Source organism: Taudactylus pleione, unplaced genomic scaffold (assembly GCF_031769625.1).
Source record: "Taudactylus pleione unplaced genomic scaffold, aTauple2 ptg000557l, whole genome shotgun sequence".
In the NCBI taxonomy this organism is placed as follows: domain Eukaryota; kingdom Metazoa; phylum Chordata; class Amphibia; order Anura; family Myobatrachidae; genus Taudactylus; species Taudactylus pleione.
Genome location: NW_028284959.1, coordinates 1,599,292 through 1,618,211, shown reverse-complemented (window position 1 = coordinate 1,618,211; position 18,920 = coordinate 1,599,292). Strand labels below are relative to the sequence as shown.

At 47.1% G+C, this 18,920-nt stretch overlaps 1 protein-coding gene across 1 annotated transcript in view; it reads right to left on the bottom strand.

Moving 5' to 3' along the window:
• Positions 1–18,920, bottom strand: part of KLHL4 (kelch like family member 4) — a 243,846-nt gene that overhangs the window by 38,058 nt on the left and 186,868 nt on the right. The window contains exon 5 of the mRNA XM_088452902.1: positions 1,105–1,317. Within this exon, the coding sequence (XP_088309028.1) occupies positions 1,105–1,317 (213 nt within the window). The remainder of the gene's footprint in view (positions 1–1,104; positions 1,318–18,920) is intronic.

The following is an 18,920-nucleotide window of genomic DNA, read 5'->3' as shown; positions in this document are numbered from 1 at the left end:
CTCTCTCTGGGATTTGAGAAATCTCCCCCTATAAGCATATAGTGATTTTTTTTCATTTTATGGGCTTCTAGCTTACACTAATTATACTGATTGGGCAGAATGTTTCATTCAGAGGCCATGGACTCATGCTGAGCTGTGTGCTATTGTTCTGGTTGTAGTGAGTAGTTTAAAGACTGAAAACAAAAGTGTGGTTATTTATTGGAATAGTGCCTCCATACCAAATGTACCAGGATAGGAAAGTAAACTTACCACAACATGACCAAACCTTTAGCAGAGAGATAAAATTGTGAGATAAAGTACAAACCAATCAGCTCCTGTCACCTTAAAGGCTGTGTTTGAAAAATGACAGTTAGGAGCTGATAGGTTGGTACTATATCTTTCACAATTTTATCACACTCCAAGCTTTCGTGAATAGCCCCCCCCTAGTGACTTATTTATCATTGCTGGCAGTGGGGTCCATGATGATGGTCGCGATGGTCAAGACCATCGCGACCATCGGGCATGCGACGAGACCCTGCGGTAGGCTCTCGGTGACCGCAAGCCCTGGAGTGATTTTGGCTCTATCAGAGCCAAAATCACTCCCACTGACATCACTAGTGATGTCAGTGGGGCCGGACTCAGACGGTAGGTGTTCCCATGGGAACGCCTCTGTCTGGCAGCCACGCCCCCGGCACGCCCACCAAAGGGGGCGTGCTGTCACTCACCATCGACAGCACACCCCCTTTGGTGCGAGACCCATAACGACGGCTTGGCCGTCGTTATTCGGGTCTCGCGCATGCGCACGACGGAGCTCCCTCCGTCGTGCGCATGCACAATTCTGCACCATCGACCCGCTTGCGAGCGTCCTACATTATTATGCTCAATTCCATAAGGTCCCTTTAAATTTGCACAACAAATTTAAGTCCATAAATCTACGTCAGCTGCATAATTGCCTGTACGGGGTTCAGCTTCTAGTGACACCTGGGAGATCAGAAATCCAAATAATATTGGAAATATTAAATCTAAAAGCCGACAATCGATCTTCCTGCGCTGCTGCGCCTGATGACTCTGAGAATCACTTGCGCAAAGTGCCAATAAATGTCAGTCGTTTAAAAACCATCTTACCTGTGGCGGGAGGAGAGGAAGCCGTATGTAAGTGAGAAGCATGCCTAGGTCCCTCTGCCGTGATTGCACATCGTGTCTCACCCATTGCATCAATGCTTGGAAAATAGTTTCTTCATCGGGGACGTTAATGTCATCACTAGACAGCAGCTTCGCAATTTCATTCGCAGGCAGGAGAAGAAATTCCTGATTGCGTATAACTTCAATAAAATGTTCCTGGGAGAAAGAGAAGTTGTATCAGCGCACAGAATAAAAATAGGGTTTTAACTTTTAACTGTTCCATGAAACTGTATTACTATGTTCCCGTATGCCACAAGGGCGGTGTATCGGTGCCACGCCGCTTAAAAAATATGCAGGATTAAAACTAAAATTAAAATGTCAATAAATGGGGAACAAGAAAAGAACATCAATATTAAATCCTTTCCCAAAAAATACAGTGTTAAAGCATATTATAGAAATGCCTGTTATTTGTAAGCACATTTAGGGGCCTATTTATCAATTTATATTTGCTGGATTCCTGTAAATACTAAGGCCCGTATTCAGTTTGAGGCGAAAAGTCAGTTGACGTCATTTTCGCCTATTTCAATTATCCCCGTATTCAATTACAAAGACTTTTCGCCGGTGCGAAAAGTCTTTGTAAAAAAAAATGGGGATAAGTTTTCTCCACAGAACAGATGGCGAAAAAAAAATGCAGAATTGAGGTTTAGGGGTGCAGGCTTAAAAAAAATAGCCTGCATCCCTGGGAATGTCCCCTAAAAGTAATGTGTGTCAAGAAAAGTTTTAAAAACAAAAATCGGGACACCCCAAAGAATGTACTTTAATTTTGGGGGTAGAAAAAAAATGGTGGACAAACTTCTAAAGTAGTGCAATTAATTCCAGAGGGGTTCCCAAGTATGCGGCAGGTGTTTTCTTCATTCAGGTGCATATTTTAAGAATTTTTAAAAATTGCTTTAGGGACTTTAAAATATGCTTGTACCCATTTTCATGTACCCCAAATTTGATGGGCAGTTATTTTTGCCAAAAGTACTATTCTTCACCACCTTCTCCAAAGCCGCATTTATGCACCTGCCATGGCTGTTTAAGGAATGGGTATGAATTCGATTCCCGTCAGCGGCAGCCCGACAAGAGCATAGTTAGAAGCAGCGGAAGCCCGACAGCGCTGGAAATCCCGATCGTGGATAGGTAAGTATCTACTAACCTAACCCCCCTAACCCTAACCCTCCTTAGGGGTGCTTAACCCTAACTTCCCCCCCAAGTGCCTAACCCTAATCCCCCCTCTAAGTGCCTAACCCTAACCACCCCCTTCCCCGCTGCCTAAACCTAAGTCCCCCGGGGGGGTTGCCTAACCCTAAGTCCCCCCCGGGGGTGCCTAACCCTAACCCTCCCTCCCCCTAGCCTAACCCTCCCAGGGGGTGCCTAACCCTAAGTCCCCCACGGGTGCCCCAAACCTAACCCTCCCCCCCTAGCCTAACCCTAACCCTCCCGGGGGGTGCCTAACCCTAAGTCCCCCCGGGAGCCCCAAACCTAACCCTCCCCCCCCGCGGCTGTCCGCTCGAGGCGCCCGGCATCACTAAGATCGGGATGCCGGGCGCCGGTCTCCCGGCTTCGGGGAAATGCGGGCGTCTACATCTAGATGCCCGGCATTTCACCCTTGCCGGGATATGACAGTCGGGAAGCTGACTGCCGGTATTTAGGCAGTCGGCTTCCCGATTGCTTCCCCTGTTTAAAAACCCGACTTCCCTTCAGCAGGCAAAATAGGCGGTACCCATAGTGATCCCCCATGTCTGGGCATCTTTAGTTGGGTGCAAGGATGATTTCCCGAAAATTGACAGGACTTTTCGCCTGTTCCAGTATCGCCGGGTCCCGTTTTCGCATCCTTAGAAACTGAATACAACCTATCAGCTCACAGGGGAAGATGTACTAAGCACATTGGAAAGTGATACATTGGAGAGAGAGATAACGTACCAGCCAATCAGCTCCTAACTTCCGTGTTACAAGCTGTGTTTGAAAATGAACAGGAGCTGATTGGTTGGCAGTTTATCACTCTACAAGGCTTAGTACATCTGCCCCACAGCCTGTAAAGTGACAGTTAGGAGCTGACTGGTTGGTACCTATGGAAGGGGGCAGCAGCAGATATTTGATTGAAAAGGCAGGCTCCATAGACACCTATGGGATCTGCTTATCTGACGAATTTATCATGGAGCTTGGCTTTGGTAGCAAGCACCATCTCTAAATGGCGCTAGCCATTGATGGGCTACAGTCGGCAAAAGGTACTGTCCTCTCCCGCTCATGTGAGGTCTATCAAAAATGTTACCGATTCCAAGAAAAAAGTCCCAGTAATTCCCCTAAAGTTACAGGTTGATACAACATTTCTAACAGCTTCCATACTCTGGACACACTCTGGACAAGTTTTGTATTTTATTCATTTGTGAAATTATTACACAGATTTGTTTCTGTTTCTAGAACTAGTCATAAGAATTTAACATTTCACTCAGAAAGGGCAATGCCACAACTGTGTGCCGATGAGTCCCATCCATACAGTACTGGTCACCTCTCCCTGATTGTCGGGGAGACTCCCTGAAATAGTAGCAATCTCCCTGTCTCCCTGAAGAGTCCAATAATCTCCCTTGCACCTTTCCCCCATTATGAAGCTGTTATAAAAAACCAACAGAGCTATATACATTCAACTGGGATCATTAGTATCATTTCCTTGCATTGGGTATAAGGCACAATGATCCCTATGGTTACATGCATTGGGTATAAGGCACAATGATCCCTATGGCTACATGCATTGGGTATAAGGCACAATGATCCCTATGGCTACATGCATTGTGTATAAGGCACAATGATCCCTATGGCTACATGCATTGGGTATAAGGCACAATGATCCCTACATGTATTTTCTGAAAAGTATCAGTGTGTTTTCATCACCAAGTAGATCTTACTAATTGCTTTGGGGCTAATTTACATTTGGATGTACAGATGTAGCCAGTCTCATCTTTGCGCATTCCGGCAAAGTGCAGCATTCGCCAGGCTGCGAGCACTCTCAGTCGGCAATTACCCCTATTGTAGTCTATAGGGTGTGCGTGCAACCGCATGTGCATGCCATAGATGCGGGCACGCTAGACATGTCATCCATGCCGCAATATGCTCGCATCGCGGGATAGATGAGTGTAGCTACACCAGTAAGTTAGATTTATGACACGCCTCTCAGATGTAGTAGTACACGCCCACTTTACCGCCGCGCTCATAGGTGCTGCTTTCACAATCTCCCTGAAATGCTTTTTCAAAAGTAGGCAAGTATGCTGCCATCATAGGAAAAGCACCGTATACTGTATAATACACATTAGACAATGACCTAACACTCCGCTAACATTATTATAGAATTGTAGGTGGGGGTTTTATCTCCAGATGGAGAAGGTGAGCACAGAATGTTCTCTTTGCCTTGGCAAAAAAAAAAAAAATCTCTTTTCTCCAATATAATTTCCAGGGACACAAGACTGAAGCACGTGAAGTGCCAGCGAGTGAGCACGCATGCAGGAGGTCAGTACATGCCAGGGTCACATTGCAAATACAATTCTATTACTTTTATAAATGTTGTCAATAATAGGAACAGCACCTGTACGGAAGATCCTGAGACTCCAGCTACTGACAAGTTCAACAGAAAACGGCGTCTATCAGTGGCGTAACTAGGGTATTTGGAGCCCAGGGCAGGTTAAATAATGTAGCCCCCCCTGTCCCCCCCAAGTATGTGCGCACGTAGAAGGCGTGCAACAAAAATGTGGGCGTGGCCACTGAAAAATGGGGGCGTGTCAACATGACACTCCACCGTTTCTCGTCACTCTGGGAACATTTCTTTTCCATTCCATATGGACCTTAATAGCCCCAGTAGTAGTGCCCCTTATGCAGTGTCCCCAGTAGCAGTGCCCCTTATACAGTGTCCCCAGTAATGCACCCTTATACAGTGCCCCCAGAAGAGCACCCTTATATAGTGCCTCAGTAGTGCCCTTTGTGCAGTGCTCCTAACACAGTCCCCCCAGTAGTGCACCCTTATACAGTGCCCTTTATGCAGTGCCCTTTATACAGTGCCCTTTATACAGTGCCCCCAGTAGTGCACCCTTATACAGTGCCCTCAGTAGTGCACCCTTATACAGTGTCCCCAGTAATGCACCCTTATACAGTGCCCCCAGCAGGGCACCCTTATATAGTGCCTCAGTAGTGCCACTTATACAGTGCCCCTTATGCAGTGCCCCACATAGAGTGCCCCAGTAGTCCACCCAAATACAGTGAGCCTTATGCAGTGCTCCTAACACAGTACCCCCAGTAGTGCACCCTTATACAGTGCCCTTTATGCAGTGCCCTTTATACAGTGCCTACGATGGGGCACCATTATACAGTGCCCCCAGTAGTGCACACTTATACAGTGCCCCTAGTAGTGCACCCATATTCAGTGCCCTTAGCAGTGCACCCATATACAGTGCCCCTAGTAGTGCACCCATACACAGTGCCACCAGTAGTGCCCCTTATGCAGTGCCCCTTATATAGTGTCCCAGTAATGCACCCTTATACAGTGCCCCTTATGCAGTTGCCCCCAGTAGTGCAATCTTATACAGTGCCCTCAGTAGTGCACCCTTATACAGTGCCCCCAGTAGTGCCCCTTATACAGTGCCCCCAGTAGTGCCCCAGTAGTGCCCTTTATACAGTGCTCCCAGAAGTGCACCGTATACTGTATAATACACATTAGACAATAACATAACTAGGGGTGTGCACCGGCCACTTTTCGTGTTTTGTGTTTTGGTTTTGGATCTGGATCTTTCTTCATGTTTTGGATCTGGATTGCTTTTGCCAAAACCACCCTTCCGTGTTTTGGGTTCTGGGTTTTGTGTTTTGGATCTGTATTTTTTTTTTTAAAAGCATAAAAACAGCTAAAATCACAGAATTTGTGTGTTTTTCTGCTCCTATGCTATTATTAACCTCAATAACCTTAATTTCCACTCATTTCCAGTCTATTCTGAACACTGAACACCTCACAATAGTGTTTTTAGTCCAAAAGGTTGCACCGAGGTAGCTGGATGACTATGCTAAGAGATACGAGTGGGCGGCACAGACACGTGGCCCATCTAGGAGTGACACTGCAGTGGCAGACAGGATGGCAGTTTGAAAAACTAGGCCCCAAACAGTACATAATTCAAAGAAAAAAAAGAGGTGCAAGATGGAATTGTCCTTGGGCCCTCCCACCCACCCTTATGTTGTATAAACAGGACATGCACACTTTAACAAACCAAACATTTCAGCGCCAGGGTCTGCCACACGACTGTGGCTGAAATGATTGGTTCGTTTGGGCCCCCACAAAACAAGCTGGCAATTAATCTGTCCCTGCACAAACTGGCTCTACGGAGGCAAGATGTCGTCCTCATCCTCCTCATCCACCGATTCCTCACCCTCTTCAGTGTTGTGTACATCCTCATCCTCACAGAGTATTAATTCGTCCCCGCTGGAATCCACAACCACAGGTCCCTCTGTACGTTCTGGAGGCTGGTCTCCCTGGAAGAGTTGATAATTCATTTTATGAACATCATCTTCTCCACATTTTGTGGAAGCAACCTCCTCCGCCTTTCGCTGACAAGGTTCCCGGCTGCACAAAACACTCTTTCGGAGTACACACTGGACGGGGGGCAACTCAGGTAAAATAGAGCCAGTTTGTACAGGGACCTCCAAATTGCTTCTTTTTCCTGCCAGTACAGGTACGGACTGTCTGACATGCCTACTTGGATGCTGTCACCGATGTAATCCTTTAACAGACAGACGCACGCTTGTCGTTGCTGCTTTAAGGATGCAGGTGTGGCTACAGCCCACACATTTCACAAAGACAGAAAGAAAAATAAGAATTTTTTTATTGTTTGTGGAGTGCACTTTGAGGGTTACACCACCCTTTAACAGACAGACGCACGCTTGTCGCTGCTGCTTTGAGGATGCAGGTGGAATCTAGACGGGATTTGGAACCGGGGACACACTACCTCCATCAATTGTCTAAATCCCACTGCACTAATGGCGGATACCAGACGCACGTCTAACACCAACATAGCAGTCAAGGCCTCAGTTATACGTTTTGCTTCAGGATGACTGCTGTCGTACTTCATCCTCATCGCTAGGGACTGTAGGAGGGTCAATTGTTTAGTAAAAGTAGTGATGTTCCTACTTCCTCTCTGGGATGATGAACAACTCCCAGCAGCAGCAACAGCACTAGGAGGAAGTGGTTCTTGATCTTTCCCTATTTTATTTTTAATCGGAGAAAGTTTGGTCCTCCATTTATGCTATATTGATATATACGTGCGGCTAAGGCGCACACAAACACAGAAAATATTTTTTTATTTTTGATGGAGAGTAGTGCACTTTGTGGGTTACACCACCCTTTAAGAAATGAGCCAGCAGGCTCTTTACTTATGGGACACAGGCGCACGCTTGGCGCTGCTCCTTTGTTGATGCACGTGCAGCCACAGTGCACACAATTCACAAACACAGAAAATATTTTTTTATTTGGTTTGGAGTGTACTTTGGGGGTTACAGCACCCTTTAACGGTCAAGCCAGCCGGCCCTTTACTTATGACACAGGCGCACGCTTGGCACTACTTTGTTGATGCACATGCGGCTACTGCGCACACAATTCACAAACACAGAAAATATTTTTTTATTTGGTTTGGAGTGTACTTTGAGGGTTACAGCACCCTTTAACGGTCAAGCCAGCTGGCCCTTTACTTATGACACAGGCGCACACGCTTGGCACTACTTTGTTGATGCACGTGCGGCTACTGCGCACACAATTCACAAACACAGAAAAAATATATATTTTTTTAGCACTTGGGGGGAGCACCCCTGACGGACAGAGCACCCCCTGGACAACACTACAGCGCCCCTTTAGGACTGGGACACTGCACAGGACTTTGGAGTGGATACAGCCCCTATGGACAACTGACTGCACAACACAGTCCAGCCAGCCCCTATGGACTTTGAAGTAGTGGACTCAGCCCCTATGGACAACAGCAGCACAGCACAACACAGCACAGCACAACACTACACTGCACTGCACTACACTACACTACACAACACAGCACAGCACAACACTTCTCTGCACTACACTACACTACACAGCCCAGCCAGCCCTAACTCCCACCCTCCCTCTTCACTGTCCACAGCCGAGTGAGAAAATGGCGCCGACGCGGGTACCTTATATAGGATCCAAAACCCGCGAGACCCGGAAGGCGGGATGATGACGTTTTGCCTCGATTTCAGATCCGAGTCAGGTGGGAAAAGTCGAGGTTGACTCGGATCGGCCTCGGATCGGGGGTGCTCGGGGGGGTTCTGATTTCAGAAATCCTAACCCGCTCACCCCTAAACATAACACTCCGCTAACATTCTTATAGAATTGTAGGTGATGATTTTATCTCCAAATGGAGAAGGTGAGCACAGAATGTTCTCTTTGCCGTGGCAAAAAAAAAAAAAAAATCTTTTCTCCAATATAATTTCCAGGGACACAAGACTGAAGCACGTGAAGTGCCAGCGAGTGAGCACGCATGCAGGAGGTCAGTACATGCCAGGGTCACATTGCAAATACAATTCTATTACTTTTATAAATGCCATCAATAATAGGAACAGCACCTGTACGGAAGATCCTGAGACTCCTGCTACTGACAAGTTCAATAGAAAGTGGCGTCTATCATTGGCGTAACTAGGGTATTTGGAGCCCAGGGCCCCCCCCTGTCCCCCCCAAGTTTGTGCACGCACAGAAGAAGTGCGACAAAAATGTGGGCGTGGCCACTGTTTCTCATCACTCTGGGAAAATTCCCTTCCATTAAATATGCACCTTAATACCCCAAGTAGTAGTGTCCCTCTTGCAAAACTCACTGTAGTAGTGCCCCTTATGCAATGTCCCCAGTAGCAGTGCCTCTTATGCAGTACCCCCTGTAGTAGTGCCCCTTATACAGTGCCCCCAGTAGTGCACTCTTATACAGTGCCCTCAGTAGAGCACCTTTATACAGTGCCCCAGTAGTGCCACTTACACAGTGCCCCTTATGCAGTGCCCCAGTAGTGCACCCTTATACAGTGCCCCTTATGCCATGCCCCCAGTAGTGCACCCTTTTACAGTGCCACCAGTAGTGCACCATTATACAGTGCCCCCAGCAGCACCCCTTATGCAGTGCCCCCAGTAGTGCACCCTTTATACAGTGCCCTCGGTAGTGCCCCTAATACAGTGCCCCCAGTAGTAGTGCTCCCATGCATTGCCCCCAGTAGTGGTCCACCCTATGCAGTGTCCCCAGTAGTGCCCCTAATACAGTGCCCCCAGTAGTGGTACCCACTATGCAGTGCCCCCAGTAGTGCCCCTTATACAGTACCCCCATTTTTGGTCCCCCCTATGCATTTCCACTTACATATATAATACAAAGACACACATAAAAAGAAAAACTACACACCTGAATCCCTGCTCCTGCACCCGCCGCCATCCGCTCCTCTGTCCTCCCGCTCGGCACTGTGGGAAAGACTTCATGATGTCTCTCCCATCAACCACTGCGGGAGATGGAAGGCGGCACTCATGAGCTCCAGCCCGGCTCCGGCAGCGGGCACAGCAGCCAATGAGAGTCTGTCTGACTCTCATTGGCTGCTAAAACAAACACACCATTGCCGGGTAGTACGAGTGCACTACCCGGTGCCGGCGGCCATGTGTTTGTAACTGCGTAGTGCGGACCACACTCTGTGCGCTCCACACTACATTAACTTGAAACCACTGTCCTGGACTGCGCCTGGTGGCAAAAAAAAAAACGCGCCAGCGGTCCGACGGTGCCCAGGGCACGTGCCCTACTCAGCCCCCCCTAGTTACACCACTGGTGTCTATCAATAACTAAAAGCTCTGCAGACGAAACAGGGCCTCCCTCCTTCCTTACAGAGACTATTATGGCTGCATCTGACAGCACTTTCATCATAAAAGCAAAAGCTTTGTGCACATAATAAACAAAGGATATACGTAGAGTCACTCTGCTGCTATTATTATGAAAGTCGCTGAATAATGTCATTGTCACTTCCTTCTCATCGCCGCGATCTCCATCCATAGCCAAGATGCCAGTCAGTTTATCTGTAGAGGACTGCATGACAGGTGCCTAATGTCATGTCATATAGATGATACATACGTGTGAGCCCAGATTCATCACACACTGTCGCAGCAATGCCATTCATCACAGTCATTGTCAGGTGTGTAAGTACTTCAGCTACTGCATTCGTTATTCTGTAGTGTTCAACTTGTGGTTTAGGTTCTGTGTCTGATGTTTCTACTGCAAGTGGCATATTAAATAAAGAGCAATAATTACAATACCTTTACATCAATTACAGATGTGCGGTTCGGGTCTCCAGGAATCCAAATCTACCCGAATTTCGAGAATCCAGACAGATAAGAGTCACGGTTCTAATCTCCTGAGGAGATCCGGAAAAAAACGAGTCGCGGTTCTGATTTTTCAGCGGTTCGGAATTCAAATTTTAAATCTGAATTTCGGTTTTTGGATCGCAAAAACGACATGATATTTAGCTGTTTTAAAAAACTTTTTATCACTATTTTTTTTTTTTTTTTTAAATCCAGATCCAAAACAAAAACACTTGAGGGTGGTTTTGCAAAACCAATCAAAAGATGAAGATGAATCTAGATCCAAAACCAAAACACGGGGGTCGGCGCACATCTCTAACATAAATATTATTTTTCAGATGGTAAAAATTAAACGTTAGCTTATTATTATTATTATTATTATTATTATTATTATTATTATTATTATTATATTATTATTCCAAATTAAGGGCCTGATTCAGGTTGGTTCGCAAGGCTGCGTTCTCACGCACCCACTTGCTGCAAAAATATGCTAGCGAATGCAATCGCATGGCAACCGCAGCACTATACCAAGACGCCCATGTATAAAACCGCCCATGACATGCATCCGCAAGTCAGCCAAAACATCGGTAACATCGGACCATTCGCACAGTTGTGGTCGACCATAACCAGCTGCACAAGCTGCTAAACTTCCTGTCACCAACTAGATCTCTGGCTACGTATATAGTCGCAGGGGCTTATTTATGCACACCACTGTAACGGTGTTCAAACGCACAGTAACTCCTGCGTTCATCAGACCACCCCCAAATGGTCACTTCCTGTCAATCACTGTGTAATGGGACTGCGTGCTCACTGCGATCGATTTCCGAAGCATGCGCAGAATGCAAACATGGGCCGGCTGCGTGCGAACGTAGACTTGCGAACCAACCTGAATCAGGCCCTACGCAAATCGCCTAATGTACAGTAATAGAGGACAACTCGCCAGAAAGCTGCCATTTTAAGTCGAAAAGACAGACATCCGTCTGGCCACTCGAGTTGCAGTCACAGCAATCTGGCCAGTAGCTTTGAGGGATTAAAAATTTTTTTTTTAAAAGTGTGCCCCCTCCGTCTTCCTCCAATAGACCCATTGGGTCCATTCCACTAGGAGTTGGGGTGCAAGGATATAACCTTTTTGGCTGTGTCTTTTCACTGCCCCTGACTATTGGTTCAATGAGACCTCCCATGGTTTGGGCTGGTGCACAGAGGTTTCTCAATGTCACAAATCAGGCTGGTGTAACAATCAGAAGAAAAATCTGCTTGGAGATTTAAGCCTCGTCCATCACTATCACAGCCAGACCACAAGGACGTCATTCAGAGCCGCTCGCCAAATGCAAGTGCTCGCTCTGAATGAGAGCGGCCTCTTCTCTGTAAAGAGACGGCCTCCTGGCCGCTTGCTTTGGCGAGCGGCCAGGTTGATGGTCGCGATGGTCAAGACCATCGCGACCATCGGGGCTTGCGAGGAGACCCTTGCGGTAGAGTCCCGTCTACCGCAAGCCCCAGGCAGCTTCTCTGACGGAGCAAGAAGCTCCCTACTGACATCACTGGTGATGTCAGTAGGGCCGCCTACAAACGGCAGGCTTTCCTTCAGGAACGCCTCCGTTTGTCTGGCCACCCCCCACCACACCTACAAAACGGGGCGAGCTGTCGATCAACATCGACAGCCGCCCATTTTGTAGCGAGCCCTGGAGTGAGAGAAGCTTACGGCGCGTGCGCAGTGCCCCACCATCGACCCGCTTGCGAGAGCATAGGCACTTGCAAGCGGGTCTGAATGTGGCTCCAAGTGTTTCACCTGAGCACTAGTCCACGCTGAAACATACATGCCAGGGGATATGCACAAAGGCCTGGGCTTTTACATCAATGCCTGCAGAACACCTAGTCCGCTGAGCCAGCTTATGTATTATGTAAGTGGAAAATGCTTCCTCAATGACATTAGTAAGCCTGGTGCAACATGCAATGTACTAAAAAATTTCCTGCCTGCAGATTCAGAACTTTAACCATCACAAGCGTAAATGGAGATTTACAATTTAAACCAAGGACAATTGCCATCAGAGGACTGATCCACCTGTGCACAGAGGGCATGATTCAGAGCCAGACGCTCTGACAAGAGCGCTCGGTCTGAATCAGGGCCCTCCTACTTAATATTGGAGCGGCCTCCTGGCCGCTCGCATAGCTGTGGGTGACCGACGGTAGGGTCTCGCTGCCGCAAGCCCAGGAGTGCTTTTGGCTCTATCAGAGCCAAAAGCACTCCCACTGACATCACTAGTGATGTCAGTGGGGCCGGCCCCAGATGGTAGGCGTTCCCATGGGAACGCCTCCGTCTGGGCAGCAATGCCCCCGGCATGCCCACCAAAGGGGGCGTGCTGTCAATCAACATCGACAGCACGCCCCCTTCGGGTCTCGCGCATGCGCACGACGGAGCTCCCTCCATCGTGCGCATGCGCACTAGGGCACCATCGACCCGCTTGCGTGCGCTCAGTGCTTGCGAGCGGGTCAGAATCAGGCCCAGAGGCCCTGATTCAGAGCCGGACACTCTGACAGAGCACTCTCTCTGAATCAGGGCCGGCCCTCTTACTTTTTGGAGCGGCCTCCTGGCCGCTAGCATAGCTGTGGGTGACCACCCACAGCTATAGCGAGCGGCCAAAATGATGGTCACTATGGTCAAGACCATAGCGACCATCGGGCTTGCGACGAGACCTTGCGGTAGGGTCTCGTTGCCGCAAGCCCTGGAGTGCTTTTGGCTCTATCAGAGCCAAAAGCACTCTCACTGACATCACTAGTTATGTCAGTGGGGCCGGCCCCAGACGGTAGGCGTTCCCATGGGAACACCTCCGTCTGGGCAGCCACGCCCCCTGCTCGCCCACCAAAGGGGGCGTGCTGTCAATCACCATTGACAGCACACCCCCTTTGGTGCGAGACCCATAACGACGGCTTGGCCGTCATTACTCGGGTCTCGCGCATGCGCACGACGGAGCCACCTCTGTCGTGCACATGCGCACTTAGGCAACATCGACCTGCTTGTGAGCGCTCAGCGCTCGCGAGTGGGTCTGAATCAGGCCCAGAGTTAGTTGATTATGTACGTACTTCGAAAGACTTTTTCTTTTGATATGTCATCATCAGCAAGCAGTGTGCAACGGCCGAGGTAACTTGAAAGTTGAGACTAAGCAGAACCCCCACCATGGTTGCCCAGAAACGGACAAGATGGTACCAGGTAGCAGACAGGCCAAGAAGGAAAGCCAAGGTCGAAACCGGAATACCAAGAATACCAAGTGCAGTACCAGGGAGGAGACGTAATCAGGCCACAAGCGTAGCCAAGGTCAGAAATACTAATCACTGGGAACGCTAGAGTATGGCTTTGGAGCCTATACTCTGGGACCTGCAGTGCCTAGTGCCCTGGGTCTTCCTTTTATAGGGAGGAGTTAAATTCTCGCGCCAAACGTGACGTCATGTTTGGCGCTTCTGTCTCTTTAAATTCCTTGCAGGTCAGTGCGCACACCCCTAGGTGAGCCACGGCTGTCTGCACTACAGCTGCCGAGGAGGGAGAGAGCACACGCAGGGAGCTGGGACACTAGCAGTGGGCACCTGGGACTCCCCGCCCACTACCCTATGCCGACCAGCCCTGCTGGACCTGGTTAGTGGGAGCCAAGGTTGGGAATCAAGCTAGGATCTCAATCAGGACTATCAAGAAAGAACTTGGATTCTAGAGAGCTCGGCCAGTTTGTGCTTTAAGCGAATGTGGAGACTTTCACCAAGGTACTACAAAGGAAGCATAATGGTGGATCTCCATTATATCTGCCAGGAGTAACTTGCTCCACAAGTCCACAGATCAAACGTGTTTCTTTACTTACGTGGAGAGACTTTCACTATGTCACCAACCATCCAGACACAACATACAATGTACACCAAAGAAGCTCGGCTTAAAGTTTTAGGGGCAGAGAGATTCAATACCTGAATTTGCTGTGATCCGTCTATTAATGAGTCTGCGTCTTATAAGCTGCTTATACTGTAGCAGAAGGCCCAGAATTCCTGCAACAGGCCCCAGTATAGGAACGTTTCCAAAGTATCTTCTGGTCCACAATGGGCATAACTATTGAGTGCTAGCTCTTATGTTCTCAGCAAGTGGAGATGTTCTCACAACACAGTGGTGTCCACCGGCAACGAGAACATATATATCTTTAGTTATTCTTAATATTCACAGGGGTCTTGGTTCAATGGTTTCAAAGAGAATCTCCCTTTGTCTTTTAATATATAAAAGTATTATTATAAGCTGTATATATACTGTATATCATTGCTGCCTACCTTTTTTTACTCCTCCCCGGGAGAAGCCCGGGAAAGAGAAGTGGGTTGTGACGAGGGCGGAGCCTGATGGTTCGCATAATTAAGACCCACCCCCTTCGTGGTAAATTGTCGCGATTGGTGCAAATTGAAATAGGGGCGGGTCAATATGATGCGATCCTTGAAGAACCGCGCCATTAAGCCCTGCCCCCTACACGGGGACCCGCGATCGCCGAGGAAATTCTCACCAATCTGCCCACTTCACAAGGAAATGGGCAGAATGCAGGAGAAGTGCCTACCCTTCCCGGGGCGAATTCCAGGAGGGTAGGCATGTATATGATATACTGTGTATATATATATATATACACAGTATATATATATATATATATATATATTATATATATATACTGTATGTATATATTTTTTCTTCATGGCAGTGTGAAGGCAAATTGCATTGCTGACACAGGTGTTCTGTGTTTAATAGGAGGGATCCACCCACACATTGGAGAAAAGTCAGGTATGGCCTAATTGCTGAAGTGAGAGAGAGTCAGTCTGCAAGACGCTGCAGTCAGGACAGGCTGGGGTCTGAGTGTCCCATCCAGGTGCGACTTCAGTTGGAGACCAGTGTGTGCTGGGAAGCCACTGGTGGCTAGGAAGCCTGGTTCAGACCTACAGGAGGTAGGGAGAACCCTAAAACTCCACAGACTGTGTATGTTACTCTGCAGGGAGCAGAGTGTAAGACCGCAAGCAGAGCAGATTGTGAGGCTGCATCTGTAAGCAGCTGTGACAGCCAATGCCAGACAGGAGCCTGTGGGAATACCTGTCAGAGACAAGACTGGGACTGTGACTCTGAGAGACTGTGTATGCAGATTAGCTGCACAATGATAGTTAGGGGTGAAAAAGTGAGTTAGCTGCTGTGAATGGGGGCTAGGCGTTTATTATTTTCTGTCCATTTGTGTTGCACCTGATTATGCTGAAAGTAAAGCACCATTTCCATTTACTTACCTAAAAGCTGTACTGGATCCTGATTGAGCACCTTAGACACGGTACAAATTCACCCCTCTACCGAGCTAAAATACCCCTGTGTCATCACAAAATATAGATAGATAGATATGTGATAAATAGATAGATAGATATGAGATAGATAGATTAGAGATAGATAAATAGATATGAGATAGATAGATAGATAGAGAGAGAGATATGAGATAGATAGATTAGAGATAGATAAATAGATAGATATGAGATAGATAGATAGATTAGAGATAGATAGATAGATAGATAGAGAGATATGAGATAGATAGATAGATAGATAGATAGATATGAGATAGATAGATAAATAGATAGATTAGAGATAGATAAATAGATAGATAGATATGAGATAGATAGATTAGAGATAGATAAATAGATAGATATGAGATAGATAGATAGATAGATAGAGAGATATGAGATAGATAGATAGATAGATTAGAGATAGATAAATAGATAGATATGAGATAGATAGATAGATAGATAGATATGAGATAGATAGATAAATAGATTAGAGATAGATAAATAGATAGATAGATATGAGATAGATAGATAGATAGATAGATAGATAGATAGATAGATTAGAGATAGATAAATAGATAGATAGAGAGATATGAGATAGATAGATAGATAGATAGATAGATAGATAGATAGATAGATAGATAGATAGATAGATATGAGATAGATAGATAAATAGATAGATAGATTAGAGATAGATAAATAGATAGATAGATAGATATGAGATAGATAGATAGATAGATAGATAGATAGATAGATAGATTAGAGATATATAAATAGATAGATAGATAGAGAGATATGAGATAGATAGATAGATAGATAGATAGATAGATAGATAGATAGATTAGAGATATATAAATAGATAGATAGATAGAGAGATATGAGATAGATAGATAGATAGATAGATAGATAGATAGATAGATAGATAGATAGATAGATATGAGATAGATAGATAGATTAGAGATAGATAAATAGATAGATAGATATGAGATAGATAGATTTATAGATAGATAAATAGATAGATAGATAGATAGATAGATAGATAGATAGATAGATAGATAAATATAAGACTCCCACAATGACATTTAAGGCCTGATTCTGAGTTGCCGAAGCTGAGACTCCGCATTGCAGACACTGGGCTTGATTCAGAGCCGCTCGTAAGTGGCTGCTCGTTCGCTCCGAGCAATGTTCGCACAACTGCGCATGCGTATGGGTTGTTGTAATACGCATGCGTGAACCAGTCATTGCGGTCGGAAATTGTGTGCTCGCAAAATAGCGAGTGCCTGCTAATTTCAGTGACAGAATGAGGCGTTTGTGGGTGGTAACAGGGGAAGGTGCTTGAAAACGGGGAGTGGAGATCCGAACGGTGTGTATAATTAACAAAGCAGCGTCATCGACCACGTCACTTGGTTGTCTCTTAGCCTGAACTGTTCGCATGATTGCGGTAGGAAAATCCAACCACAAGCACTGCGAGCAGTTCAGACGCCTTTCGATGTACTCGATTAATCTAATAAATAGCGGAGATGACGCAGGATGCGAGCGGCCAGGCGGCGTTTTTAAAAAAATAGCGAGCGCATGTTTCGTTCGCTCTTTCAGACATAGAGGCGTCAACAGACCGCAAAGAGCGAGCGCTCTATTTAAATAGCCGGCCCCTTTTTCTGAAAGAGCGAGCGCAAATAGCATCTGGCTCTGAATCAGGCCCACTGTGTGCGTCTCAGAATCTGGCGCTTAGTGCCAACATGCCGCCCTCTGCTCTGTCACTGCTGCCAAATTTAGTAAAAACAAACAAAAGTAAAAACCTGTACTGTAGGTATTTATTTACACTAATGTATTTTTTTCATTAACATTTACCGGCAATCTGTATTGGGAAAATCATCCCTCCTACTCAGACTCACAGAATAAGCCAGGACTGACCCTGAAGATTCCATAATATGTCACTTAGAAGGAGAATTATTGTGTCACACAGTAGTCTGAATGTCTCATCTGCAGCCTCTCTGACATTCCCAGCAGAAAACGTTCCTTGTTTTTGCTGAATAGCTGTTTAATGGAAACTCGCAAACAGTGATAAACAAATCTCTCTGAGCTGTCTCCCATGTAAGGATGCACTAACAGCTTCCTGTCTGCTATCTCTCCCAGGCAGGCCCTGCGCTCTCTGGCAGACAAGTCTTTGCATCCTCCTAAAAGGATTTCACTTCCTAACATCGGTCTACAAAGAGCACAGGAAGTGCCCTGTAAGACCCTCTCTATTTATATGCGGATCAGGGTATAGAAACAATACAGTATTTATTCTGTGTCTGCAGCAGGAATATACACCGTGTCAGTACCCACCTGTTATTGCCACTGCAAGACTCCAAACCCCAGAATGCTCTGGTGCCGCCAGGTGCCCGTCCTAGAGTAATGATGCCAATGTGGCATTATCTAGGGCCACAACTAGGGGGGGCTGCAGGTGCACGTGCACCGATGCACCCGCTGCCAGTGTCCTCTAGACCGGCGCAGCAGGGAGGCTCCAAGTCGGACGTCCGCTGAGATGTGATTACCAGCGGGCGCCTGGCTCCTTCCCTGCAGCGCCGCGGTAGCCGGAGGCTGGAGTTCTCTCCTGAACTCCACCTTCCGGCTCTCCCCATGGGCACTATGGAAGAGACGTCATGATGCCTCTCCCATAGTTCCGAGGAGAAGCCGGGAGGACAAGACATCGGCGGACGGCGGAGCAGGGTTTAAGGTAAGTAATGTGTTTTTTTTTTTTTCTGTAAGCAGCACTACAGGGGCATTTCTATATGGGCACTACAGGGGCATTACTATATGGGCACTACAACAGGGGCATTACCATAGGGGCACTACAGGGGCATTACCATAGGGGCACTACAGGGGCATTACCATATGGGCACTACTACAGGGGCATTACCATATGGGCACTAATACAGGGGCATTACCATATGGGCACTACAGGGGCATTACCATATGGGCACTAATACAGGGGCATTACCATATGGGCACTACAGGGGCATATCTATATGGGCACTACAGGGGCATTACCATATGGGCACTACAGGGACACTACTATATGGGCAGGGGCGTAGAGAGCCACACGGGGCCCCGGTAA